At 36.2% G+C, this 13,200-nt stretch overlaps 1 protein-coding gene across 8 annotated transcripts in view; it reads left to right on the top strand.

Moving 5' to 3' along the window:
* The first annotated feature begins 929 nt into the window (after window positions 1–929).
* The window catches only part of pde9aa (phosphodiesterase 9aa), a 66,844-nt gene continuing 54,573 nt past the window's right edge, over window positions 930–13,200 (top strand). For 3 of the 8 annotated variants that reach the window (XM_015363568.2, XM_015363567.2, XM_015363562.2), the window contains exon 1: window positions 935–1,402. In XM_015363568.2, the coding sequence (XP_015219054.1) occupies window positions 1,340–1,402 (63 nt within the window). In that variant the 5' untranslated portion in view covers window positions 935–1,339. Of the gene's footprint in view, window positions 1,403–10,861; window positions 10,992–13,200 lie in introns of all 8 variants that reach the window. The other 5 variants (XM_006638966.3, XM_015363561.2, XM_015363563.2 and 2 more) reach the window with 4 other exon arrangements.

Genomic DNA, 13,200 nt, shown 5'->3' with positions numbered 1-13,200 from the left:
CATATCAGAGGGTGTGATACTTATAATAGGGTGGCACAGTGGTTAGCAATACTGCCTCACAGCTCTGGGGCACTATGTTCAAATCCAGACTTGGGTGCTATCTGTGTGGAGTTTTATGTTCTTTACGTTTTTGTGTGGGTTTCCTTTGGGTGCTCTGGTTTCTGGTAAAGGCTGAAGCAATCCAGTATGTCCCAGAGGCAATGGGGGCACACATCCCATCAGAGGACACACACGCTTAAGTGCAAAGGTAAAGTCAGAGACACCGGTTAACCTACCCAGTATTTCATGTGGAAGAAAAACGAGATGAAACTGTAAATCCTGGTGAAAACCAGCATTAACACTGGAAGAACTTCATACAGATGGAGTCCTGGTTTAGAACCCGAGAGCAGTGAGGCAGCAGTGCTAATGTAGCAGGACTCAGGCTCAGCACACTGAACAAGTTATAGAATCGACGTCACCCACCTCTTGAAGGTGTATACACCACCGCGATAGAGAAGCTGGTCTTCTGCTTGAACGACGAGTTAACCCGTCTAGGGAGTGGTGGTGCCGTGCCCAGATCCGAGCACAGCTGCACTCGTCACACCACTACAGCGCGGAAGTATCACAAGCGGTAAATGTTAGAATTCAAAATTACTTTCAAATCTCAAATACTGAATTAATTACTATGTTATACATGGGTGCCTTGATTGTTGTTAATTATTCGTCCTAGCCAGTACGCATAATGTTACGTACATAAAGGAAAGGTGATTTTCACAAAATTCCTACAGGTACACAGGAAGAAATCCTACAAGATACATGCTCCTCGTTTTCCTTAGGACATGCAGGATATTCAAGTTTTCTTCTTCAAAACTTGAAGGATTTTGTATTATATTTATCGTAGATCTAACGAACATTTAAGAAATGATAGAGGGGAGAAACCGTAAATTTACACAATATGCACCTTACGGATCTGACAGCTGGCGAGAGCATTTACCTCCCGCTTTCCACCTATCTAACCCCCTATCTAATCGGTTTTCTGGTTGAAGCCCTCTCTCGTCATCGCCAGACATGGCCAGGAAATGTCTAGAGGGCTGCATCGTACTGGATTAAAGCAGGGGAGCCGTGTCACTATGGAGATGGAAATGCTTAGAAACGGCGCTCGCAGGCCTCTTCACTCTCTCTGTCCTGGACAGCTGTGAAGTCAGGAGAAGCGAAGTACAAGTTGAATGAAGTGACAGTTCTCGTCGTCAGCGAAGATGCTGGTTCTGGAGAGCCGGTGAGTGGCGTTACAGGGCGACTCGAAGAAGACACTGATCAAGGGTTTGTGAAATAACGTCCACCGCGTGAAGGGAGAAAAGTGATGGGGTCCGCATCGTCCTCTTATCGAGTTATCTACCTGGATGTTGAAGGGAGGACTCAAAAGGTACCAGTCAAAAAATTCTGCTCTAGTGAACAGCTACATCGCGCAAACTTGCTGTATAGAAGCATACATTAAACTAACCTTATACCACTTCAAATGTATTATTATTATTATTTTTTTATTGGTGGTGGTGGTGATGGAGGCGGTGGTGTTTACTGTGCTAAACTACTGACTAGACAACTTACTCAATGTAGAAATACAGGCTAAAATGCTGTATGCAAAAAACATGATGTTCCGGCGTTCAGTGATTTTTTTTAATCGTTGAAGTAATTTACACAAACCAAAATACGGGGAAACTACCTAAAGTCGGAGATGCATTTTTTTTTGCTGTGAACGGCACCGATTGTAGTGATATAATATGGGTACGAATATATCTGATTATCACTGTGATCCTTGTGTGTAATATTATAATCGGAGAGATTACTCTCAAAAGAGAGATTACTGCTCAGTATGCAGAACCCTGGCTTCGTTTTACACGTGAGGTATGTTCGGCAAAAGTTAAAAGTAACAGCAGGTTTATATAAACGGATAGTACATGGAGCAGGTGAGGATCTTATCTAAGAATTTAACATACTGTAGAGCACTTCGAAAGTACTCAGATATTTCTGAACTAAAGATGTATCTGTTATCTCTTATTACCAAAGAGGTAAATATAAATAGTAGTAATTGCCCCTCTTATCAGCCAGATATGACACATTGATTGTTAATACAAAATTACCGTTAACTTTTGTGATTTAAAGGAAGGAGGGAAGGAGTTTTGGTACTATCATAGAAGAATAGTTTTGACAGAGGGCACTATCTAGGTAAGAAATGAGCAGCAGATAAGCCTGGTAGGCCTTCAATTGAAAATTAACCTTGTAAAGGATTGGCCTATGATACAGGTCATAGTTTTCAACACTTTCTAAGACGACAAATAACAGTTTGAGATTTTTAAAGACTTTACCTTTGGGAAACAACCTTATCATCAAGACCTCACTAAATGCATCTCTTCACAAGTAGATCTTTACTCTCATAAGGCAGTGCATTATTTAGACAGTTGGTGAAGTAAAGAATAAGGCCAAATTATAAGAACATAAGGAAAGTTACAAATGAGATGAGGCCATTCAGTCCTCCTAGCCCATTTATTAGTTAAATGTTCAAATGATGTCCACCAAATCAGCCGTTTCTAGAAGAGAACCAGAGTATCAGCCTTAACAACATGGCTGTGCAGCTTGTTTGTTACTCGGTCAACAAAAAGAGAGAAATTATTCCCGTTGTTGCTTTTAAATGCACATACAGTAGTTTTACACTTTGTGTTTCACTGTTCATTCTGAAGAAATCTGCTGGGTTTCTTGACTTTGAATACTTATATTAGGCTCCCTCATAGACGTCTCTTTTCAAGACTAAAAATGTTCAGCCTGTCAGTGTGGGACATTCATTTAAACCCCAGAATATATCTGTTTGCTCTTCCCAGAATAACAATATCTTTTATATACCACGGTGAACAAAATTGTACACAGTATTCTAAAGAAGGCCTTACTATTACATAGTACAATTTTAATGTAACTTGATTATGTATCTTAAATAATATGGTTTTTATTATATACCATAGCATTTTATCTACCCTTTTAATGCTTCCCTACATTGTATAGATTGAAATTATATGTCAACTTAAAGGTTTTTTATAGATTTTGTTTATAGATAGTTTATTTTATAAACACAGTGGTTAACACAGTGGTTTCCATTTTTTATTTGTAGTTTAAGTGTTCATTGCCTGCATTCAGTACCCTGCAGTTGTCTATGATTAAATATCATCTGCCAGGTGTTTGACCAGTCATGAGTTTATCCCAATCTTTTTAAATTTCATTTTGTATATTGTTTGGTTATTCTCCTAATTTGGTATCATCTGCAACCATTGATAATCCTTAGAAGAAACTAGGTCTGCATGAAGCAACTGTACAAGGTTCCTTTTGTGAGGGACAGTGACTGGGTGAAGGAGATGTGATACCAATATTTACAGATAAGACCTCATCAGAGAACTGTGGTGCGGTTACTTCATAATATATAGCACTACGTGGGAAATATTTTTAAGTCTACAGTAACTGTGTGATTACAGTAAAGTGAATAGTTTTATAAACACATGTAGTGTACTATATTCTGCTTTATGTACCGAAGCTAGAGACAAATGAAATTCCATATGCGTTCATATACTGTATGTACAAGAGGCCAGGTTCAACCTATCCAAAATATGCTGAAGGGGCAGAACTCTTGTGACATTTGTGGAATCTAGATCTTTCATAAAAAATACGTTTTTTTTAACTCTTTCCTGGTAATCTGATTTGATTTTTTTAAAATAGAAACATCTGTAGATTATAATTTACAGTACAGAACTCATTCACATTTTAACCAGAAATACAGCACATCAAGAGCACAACAGGGTATGAACTACAGATGATATGGTGTTATTTGGGTTATTTGTGGCAGATTGGCTTTTGCTGATGAGCATGTTTTGTTGCATTTCAGACTAGATTTTAATATGGTCTTCCAGAGCTAATTGTTTTGAAAGCCTAACAAAATTAAATTGCTATCCAATCACTCAGATTTACAACACAGACAACAGCCTATTGAACAGTTTATGTGTTAAAATGCAGTATCTGAAATAAAATGTAGTTTCAAAAACTGTAACACACATCTAACCAATTCAGTATAATTACAGTTGAAGCCAGCTAAATGATTAATGTTTTTTGTTACACTCCAAGAATTAAAGAAAGGTAAAAAAAACATCCAAAACTTTAGTCCAGCTGTTCAAAGTCACTGGACAATGGTACTGTATGCTCCAGACACACTTTAATCTTTGTTTTTAATTTCCACTCCATTCTTTGGGTTCTTGATTCTTGATTTGGGTTTTTGGGATGAAATTATTATTATGTCTATAGATTTTCTAAATTTACCTCAAGAACTCAAAATATCTCTAAAGAGATTGTGTCTCTTTCACTTGTCAAGACCCACCATTGAGAAACACCATTTATTTGGTTAGTTTTCTCTGCCCTTTTCATAAGATTGTGTTCAAGCATACACAAACGTAAATAAATGTGTATTAATGCTTTGTATTATACTTTTTCTGAGAACTTTTTTCACAATTGTCTTACATTCAGATGAATAGCCTACTATACACATATAATATGTGACTATACAATATATTATTCAGCACACACATATAGCACACTATACACAAAGTGTATCTCAGGGTGGTGTGAACTAGTGTTTCATATGTTTTACAGTACCACCAATACCAAAAATTAAATATGATACTAAAAATATTTAGAGCTTCTGTTGTTGAAACAACACATCCCCACAGTGCCTGCCCTGCAAATGCATTGAGACACCAAAGTCAAAATTGTTATTTGTGCTGGACAGTTAAACAAATTTATTTGTGATCATGAGGTTAATATGCGCAATAATTACCAAATGTATCCATCCAATTCAGGGTTGCAGGGAAGCCAGAGCCTATCCTGGCAAGCAACAGGTGCAAGGCAGGATACATCCTGGAAGGGATACCAGTCCATTGCTTAGTAGACAAACACAGACATGCTTATACTAACATCAGGGCCAATTTTAGAATAAAAACATAGTTTGTGTTCAGTACAGTGAGTTTTATTGACTATAACTGTTTGGACACTTGTAAAATCAGTATGCTGGTATTACTTATCCCTTTGAGACAATAACTACATTAATTCTGCTAACCATTGTGATACCATATGGTGTGGCTCACATCAGAGCACAAGTTCTAGATGGATCCCCGATCAAAAACACCCCTCACACACAAGTCTTAAAATCAATTTGCTCTGATTTGACTAAAAATATATACAGGGCCAACTCACATCCAGCATAGTAACAGGCTTGGTCAGTGTTCTGTCTAAGGTGGCCAAAATAGTAGCAGTGGCATGTGAAGGTAGCTGTGGGACTGCAGTCCTAGCTTCTGTGGCTGTAGTATCAGTGAGCCAGCAGCCTGCACTGTAGATATATGACTAATGCAGTAATAGCACAGGCTATCTTCAGCAGTGAGGCTGATTTAGTTTAATACTAGTGTATTTAGTGTATCAGCCAGTACAGGGGCATAGGCTAATGTGGTGGTCTTGTGTTACTCATAGTCCAAATTCCCTTCCTATATGGTCCTTCCTGGTTTGGCGCTCGTGTTTATGCAGGCTGGAGCAGAGTGCATAGCTGATCCCTGTTCCGGTGATTGCTGGCATCCAGTCTCTTGTGAGCTATGTGTCTGATCTGCCAAATTAGGTAGGGGAAAAGCTATGAAAAAGTTCAAGAGACCTTGGCAAAAGTAATGATCCTTAAGGACATGGCCCTTTGTGGTGTCATACCATTGAGCTCACCATACTCTTAGTATAATAATTAGAGACTTTGCTACAGAGACTATGAGATCTTGACTATTTTTAGTGTGTTGTGAGTTAAATTGTTTCCTCAGCATGTAAAGTACAGGCTTAATTGAATTTAAATATAGAGATTGCCTTAGATATGGAGGTATTATCTTCTATATAAACAGACAAAATGTTTTTGTTAACTTCTGACTTCACTCTGCTGCTACATCAGGAATAAAGGCCCATTTCAGAGGAAGCCATTTACAGTACTGTTCCTTTCTTTCTCCTCCCTTTAACTTTACCATCTCTTTGGTAAAGGTTTATCTTGGTCCCACCTGACCATAATACTTGTTCCAAAACTCTTCTGGCTCATATGTGTACTGTAGTTTAAATTTAAATAAGTTTAAATAAAGTAAATTTGGTGGAATTATTTGCTCAGAAGGTATTAGGAACATGGTAGAGATACTGTAATACGATGGTCCGGACATGTATGGCGAACTCTTGAAATGTGTCTCTTGTCTTTATTTATAATAAAACAAACAAAAGTAATATGCTGTCTCACAAAGTCAAGTTCAAGTTTGTCAAGTTCTAAAATTACAAACTTTAACATGCTCCTCTTTGAATTTCCTATAAACAATATTGTTTTCAATGACTGATGCATAAAGGAGATTTAAGAAAAAATCAAATGTTACAATGTGGTAATTCTATATTTCAAAATATTAAGATTTTCAAATGATAGTAAGGTGGCAAAAGATGACTAGTGCTTTTTTACCCAGACCCGTTTCTCACAGAATAAGAAACCTGAAGTAGTCAGTTGATAGCCTGACATAAAAATAGGGAAAAAATACTACTAAACAGGCATAAAATAACTTACTTACAGTAACTCTTCTATGTAATAGATCAATACATATTACAAAGAAGTACTTCATTGTGAACCATGTACAAATATAAAATATGAAGAAATGATTAATATTAATACTGCTAGTACTAATTTGTTAATTACCTCTGTAAATTTGATAAATTGTTATTTTCTTGCTAAATTTTATCACTGTATTTATAATAATGACAACTACCTTCGCTGTAAAGGAACAAGTAATAGGTTTATTCCATGCTGAAAAGAGAAGAAAGAAAACACAACGTTTCGGCCATGGAGCCTTCTTCAGGTGTGAGAAAGACAGGGCTACCTTTACTGTATCACAGTTACAATAAAGAAATATTTTTGTGAAGGTTCTTTGTTTTCAGCAATGAAGACAGGGCAAACTGGAACCCATTGTGAGAAAAAATATATTTACTTCTGATAAAAGAAGAATCAAAAACTATTTGCATACTTATGCAAACTGACTAATTAAAGTTCTTCTGGAGAACAGAATTACTTTTAACCAGTCAAACCTATAGTTAGCCTTGATGTGGAATAATTGTTGGTCAATTATTTTCAGAATAAATACACCTATATATGTAATGTATTTTAAGCAAAGATTCAACTATGGAGAAACGCACATATCCAGAAAACCGTTAAAAAAATTCAAATACACTGAATATGTTATCAAGCATGGTGAAGGCAATAATTAAGAGGTGGGATGTGTGGTGTACCACTCAGACAGTCAGGCTGTTTCACCAAGCTGAGCAGGCAGGCAAGGAAGAAACTGGTTAGGGATACAACTGTGGGGCAAATGGTGATATTGAGCCAGAGCGTTCAATGGCTGTGATGGGTGAAAATATCGATGTGTCAACAATATCCTAGTCAGTCTACTGAAAACAACTGGTCTGTATGTCAGAATGGCAAACAATTTCAAATCCCACGTGGAGTTCGTAACAAAGAATTTAATTAATTGTCAGATAAGTAGAAATTGGAACTTTGTAATCTAAATGGAGACCCAACAGAGTGCATCATCCTCAACACCTTACCCTAAAGTCAAGCCTGGTGGCAGCAGATTTATATTATGGCAATGCTTGTCATCAGCAGGGTCTGGGGAACTTGTCAAGATTGAGGGGAAAACTAATGGATCAAAGTACAGGCAAAATTTAGGGTAAAATCTGCTGCGGTCTAGAAAGCAAATTGAGTGGCACAGTCAAAGTCCCAACTTAAATCATATAGAAATGTGAGAAAAAAACTTAAAAATTGCTGTCCAATGCTGTACCACAAACAATTTGACAGAGTTTTAGACATTTTGCAAAGAAGATAATGGCAAGAAAATTGACAACATCCCAGTTGGCAAGTTGGCAGAGACTTAAATAGCATATGGCAGATCCAAAACCTAATTATATATAGTGCCTTTAAAAGTATTTTTTCAAAGTCCTTTAGAGGAAAAGTAAAGAAAATAGTTAAATCAACTTAATCAAAACAGTAAACAAAGATAGGAGATAGCAAAATTAGTACACAGAAATAGAAGGGTTTACAATGCAGTAGAGATGCAAAGGGGCAGACACAGATATCAAATAAAAGCCTTTCTGAAGAAGAAGGTTTTGAGTCTGGATTTGAAAGTGCACGGGGAAAGTGACTCTCTAATCTTTGGGTATAGCATTCCAGATTTCTGGGGCATAGCAGGAGAAGGCCCTGACGTCCACAGAATTCAGACGAGCTTGGGGGACAAACAGGGGACCAGATTTAGGGGCATGAAGGGTGTGAGGTGGGGAGTAGGGTTACTGTTACTGTAGGGTTACTGTAATTGGCTTTACATACTTGATGGAAGGAGACAAATAGCATGACTTCAGTCTTCGTAGTTAAAATGAAGGAAATATTTGAGTCGTCCGGTTTTTATGTAAAAAATGCAATTATTATAGAGTGCAGAAACAAGCCACTTCAGTGTCAGGTTTAGTATGGATGTTGCAGTTAGTGATGATAAAAAAATGATCATTTAGATCATGTGATCTTAATAGCTGATGAGTTGGTAACGTGTAAATGCTGAATGGTATAGGGCCCAGTATCGAGCCCTGAATAACTCCAGACTTAAAGAACCCAACTTAAGAACTGAAACCTTCCAAGAGAGACAAAGTTTAGGTGATTGGTAAGGTTAGAGTTGAACAATTTAAGAGCAATATTAGGAACTCCAAATACAGTCTCAAAGTAGGAAAGTAAGATGTCAGAGTTAAGAGTGTCAAAAGCAGCACTGAGATCTAGGAGAATAAGGATAGATAGAGAACCTGACCTAAATCAGAAGCCATAAGAAGATAATAAGAACTTTAATCAGGGCACTTTCTCTACTGGGTAATTGTCTGAAACCAAATTGGAAGGGTTTGGAGAGATTATTTGCAATAAGTTGGTTATTTAATTGAATTGCATCAGCACATTATAAAACGTTAGCAAGAAAATGTAGATTGGATATAAGGTGAAAATTGTATAGGTTGTCCAGAGCCATTTTTTTTTTGGTAACTGTGGGCAGTTAACCTTTTGGTAACTTTGCAGTGTAAAGTAAAGTACACTAATTTTGCAGTGTAGTGTAGTGAAGCAATAAAAAAGGAACAGCATTCCTTCATTTACTGTTAGACGTGTAGAATTTAAATAATCCAAAATAGTGTTAAAATTATAAATTGCACATGATCTGTGGATCAGTTTCAGACGCTAGCCTACAAATGATGTACAGTATGGCTGGTCTAGGGGTAAAACAAAGAAGAGAAACCTGATCAGCTCCTCTTCTAAAAAGAATGGTGAATTTAATCCAAGAATTTCAATCTTTTTATCCTGGAATAGAGGATAACTTATGGACATGAATCAAAATCTTTTTAAGCATTTGTAAAGTCAATCCAGGAATCTTCTTCAAAAGGATAAAAATAATCCATCATAATGATAATAATTAGGAATAATTCAATGACTTTCTTGATGATGTGACAACGTGCAGTCTTTTAAAAATTGTTTTAGTGGGATTTTGGATCAAAATGTCCTAATAATCAATTAAGGAAGAATAAACTCTTGTTTTTCTATTGTCTTTGTTTACTAACATAAAACTTAACTTTGTTTTACAAAAAAGGATCTCTTCTCCCAGATAGCAGATAGCCTTTGGAGTTCCTTGAAATGCCATGCAGTAGAGGACCAATCGATTCACTGTCAGATACGGACTAGTGGGCAAATCTCAATCTGGTAATCAGGAAATTTGATAAGGCATGGAAAACAGATCTGCATGGCCAAAAGCACCATGTTCCTAGGAAAATGCTTTCTTGAAAAGCATCAGTAATATTTACGCTGGCTCATATCATGAGTGCTTTGTGAGGTACAGTATATGAACAGTTGTCAGTATACAATAATTTAAGTTGTGAAGCTCTGTGTTTTATTTGTGTTTGTTTATTTTTAAAAGCAACTGTTTTTAATTAAAGCACAAAAATGTATAATTATTTCCACTTGTCCATACATATAATATGTATAATTCTTTTTACAGTAGTTTGTATTTTATTGCTGTTGAACATAGTACTGTGTTGCATATTCCATTTTGAAAATGAAGCTTTACTAATCACAGAAGTAGACAATAATCGGCATATTCAGTTTTTTTTTTCAGAAAATCATATTGAATGACAGCTCGATGTGTGTTGCCTACATTTATTTTGTGAAAACAACATGCTGTTAACTAATTTTACTGATAAAAAAATAATCAGATAGGGTAATATTTTTTTGATTGTATAATTTTATTTAAAAATTAACAAAAACATATTGCAGATCTGTGCATTACAGCAGACTTTGAAGTATTTTTTTTCCTTCAAACCTCACCTTTCTCCTCTGCATCCTGTTTCACAGCTTTGATCTTCTGAAGTGATTCCATTTACTCATCTGTGATGCTCAGTGTAGGTGCATTTACAGACCTGCCCCTTCCTTAGTGTCTGTAATTGTAATCCATTTGGAGACACAGAAGAATACGCATAACCACACAACCTTTAGACTGCTCACAGGCTAAATTTTTTCACTTATTAAAGAAGGATTCTCCTAAGACAGAAAAGGAACAAGTTATAGGTTTATCCCATGCTGAAAAAAAGAAGAAAGAGAACACAACGTTTCGGCCGTGGAGCCTTCTTCAGGTGTGAGCCTTCAGGTCTCACACCTGAAGAAGGCTCCACGGCCGAAACGTTGTGTTCTCTTTCTTCTTTTTTTCAGCATAGAATAAACCTATAACTTGTTCCTTTGCAGCCTACGCATGCTGACGCAGCTACCCACCTGAACTACTTCTCCTAAGACAGTCCCATTCTGATCCTGATCCAGGATGGCTGGTGTGTCTGCACATTTTCATCTCTTCTCAGCACCTGACAACCTAAATCAGGTAATTATTGGCTAAATAGACCAATGAGAAATAAGTGCTGGTGCTTTTAAGAAACCTAAAGAACACGCAGATACACTAGTCCTCTAGGATCAGCATTGGGCATGCAAGATCACAAGATCACAGAGGATAAAATATAAATTAAAATAAATTGTTATTATAATTGTATTAAAATACTTACGAATAACTTGAATATTAAATATAAATTAGACCATCATACATTTCAACACAAATCTAGCAAGTCTATGAAAATGTTTTAAAGCATTGATAGAAAAATGAAGAATGCTTATGAAAAGGTCATAGAAATTACAATCAGCAAACATGACGTTTTGAGTTGGGAGTGTTTAAAACAAATGTCTACAATCATTGAAAAGGGATATAAAGTGAGTAATTTTTCTAATTTGAGCTGAAGATAACCATTCAGAGCCTTCAACTTCAGTAGAAGAGTTTTAGCATGGACTTTGCACTTAACATGCTGAACAGGAACCCAGTGCAGAGATGTGAGAACAGAGGTAAGAGCTTCAGTTGTTTGATAATGCTGAGTTCTGGATATAGAGAAGTTTATTTCAGATTTTCTTGGACTCACTATTAACACAACTGCATAGTAATGCATCTAAAAAGCATGTTCTACATTCAAGCAAACTAATGTATTTGAGACATGTGGTCAAGCAAGGCAGTACTAGTGAACATTTGAAATACAAATTCCTTCCTATACAATTTAGATTTTTAATGGAACAGGTCAAAGTTAATTCCATGCTTAAAGGAAAGAAAAGAATACAACCATTTGGTTGTGGGGAATTCTTTAGGTGTGAGCCTTCCTTTACCTCTTCTTTTGCAGTCTATGCATACTGACGCAGCTACCTATCGGAACCTCTTTAGATTTTTGTAGACTTTTACATTAATTTCTCTATGCATGTTCGGAAGAGAAGACACAAACAGAACTCTTCTATTTAATATTACATGCTAAATTATTATAATACCACACGGAATAATGTTAGGTTAACATAACAACAACTATTTCATGGAGTCCAGACCACACATTTCTCCGCTCCCTCTGTTGTTCTCTCTGTTCTTGGGTTTCTCTTTTTCCCAGTAAAAGTCTTTCTTTTACTGGCATTTTCCGTGGTCCTCCAAAATGAGACCTGACACTAACACCTGTCATCGTGTCCCTGGAATACAAGCTTTTAAGATCGGGCCCAGAACAACACCATGAGATCTCATCTCACAGGGGCCTCGTTGACCTGAAAGACCTTTATTTCTAAATGCTTTGAGAGCCTCTAGTAAAGAGCTGATTCAGGGCAGCTGCTTATTAGACGCTTCAGCCTGATCTTGGTTCCAAAGCTACCATTAATTAAATCACAAATCAAACCTGAACATTCAAATTCAGTAAAAGAAAAATCTATTATGTAAAATTGGGACACAACCTGCAAAAGCATGTTTTGGGAAATTTATAGTAATAAGAATACATTTAAAGTTGACTAAATCTTAGATGTAAACTCATTAAAGTTGAAAGGAGTGACAGAAACCTTTCAACATGTACAGTAATTAGTATCAGCCATATTTAAATGGGTAAATACACTTTATGAATGCAGTTGTTAGTATTGTCTTTACTATTTGGCAGCTTATAAGAGAACAGCAGACTTTGAAAATGTGAATAAAATGTTTTTGCTCATTTTCTGAAATCAAAATATAATAGTATTATATGAACAAACAAATGAATTAAAACAAATCACTGTATCCCTGGAGACACACCTCCCGTCCCATCCTGTGTTAAGAGTTGTAATGAGAGAATCGGAGAGGGACTATTATACTCTGGCATTGTTCATAAGATGATGATGAGGCATAATACACTGAAAGACATGCAGAGTTGCTTTTCTGCTTCAAGCAGCTCTACATGCAAGTAAATCTAACCGTTACTGTTACGTCTGTTAAAAGAACAATATAACCTGAAAACTACTTATTAGAAAAGTAAATCTGGATCATGAATCATATGTGTGTGAAAAGATTTTCGAAAAAAATTATGCACATTTTGTAGGATTGTTATAAATATGTTGCACACTTTTGGACAAGATCTATTGGAAAGAAAATACTCTTAAAGTACTCCTTAGCCCCGTGGAATACTTGAGAAAAGGATCCATAAATCTTTTTAAAATATTGTATCCCAGATATTCAGGTATTTCTGTTTGTAATTTGAGAGTTTGTTATGCAGGAA

The sequence above is a fragment of the Lepisosteus oculatus genome, chromosome 15 (genome assembly GCF_040954835.1).
Source record: "Lepisosteus oculatus isolate fLepOcu1 chromosome 15, fLepOcu1.hap2, whole genome shotgun sequence".
Taxonomy (NCBI): Eukaryota; Metazoa; Chordata; class Actinopteri; order Semionotiformes; family Lepisosteidae; genus Lepisosteus; species Lepisosteus oculatus.
The sequence above is the reverse complement of the archived record's forward strand: the minus strand, read 5'-3'. Positions and strand labels throughout refer to the sequence as shown.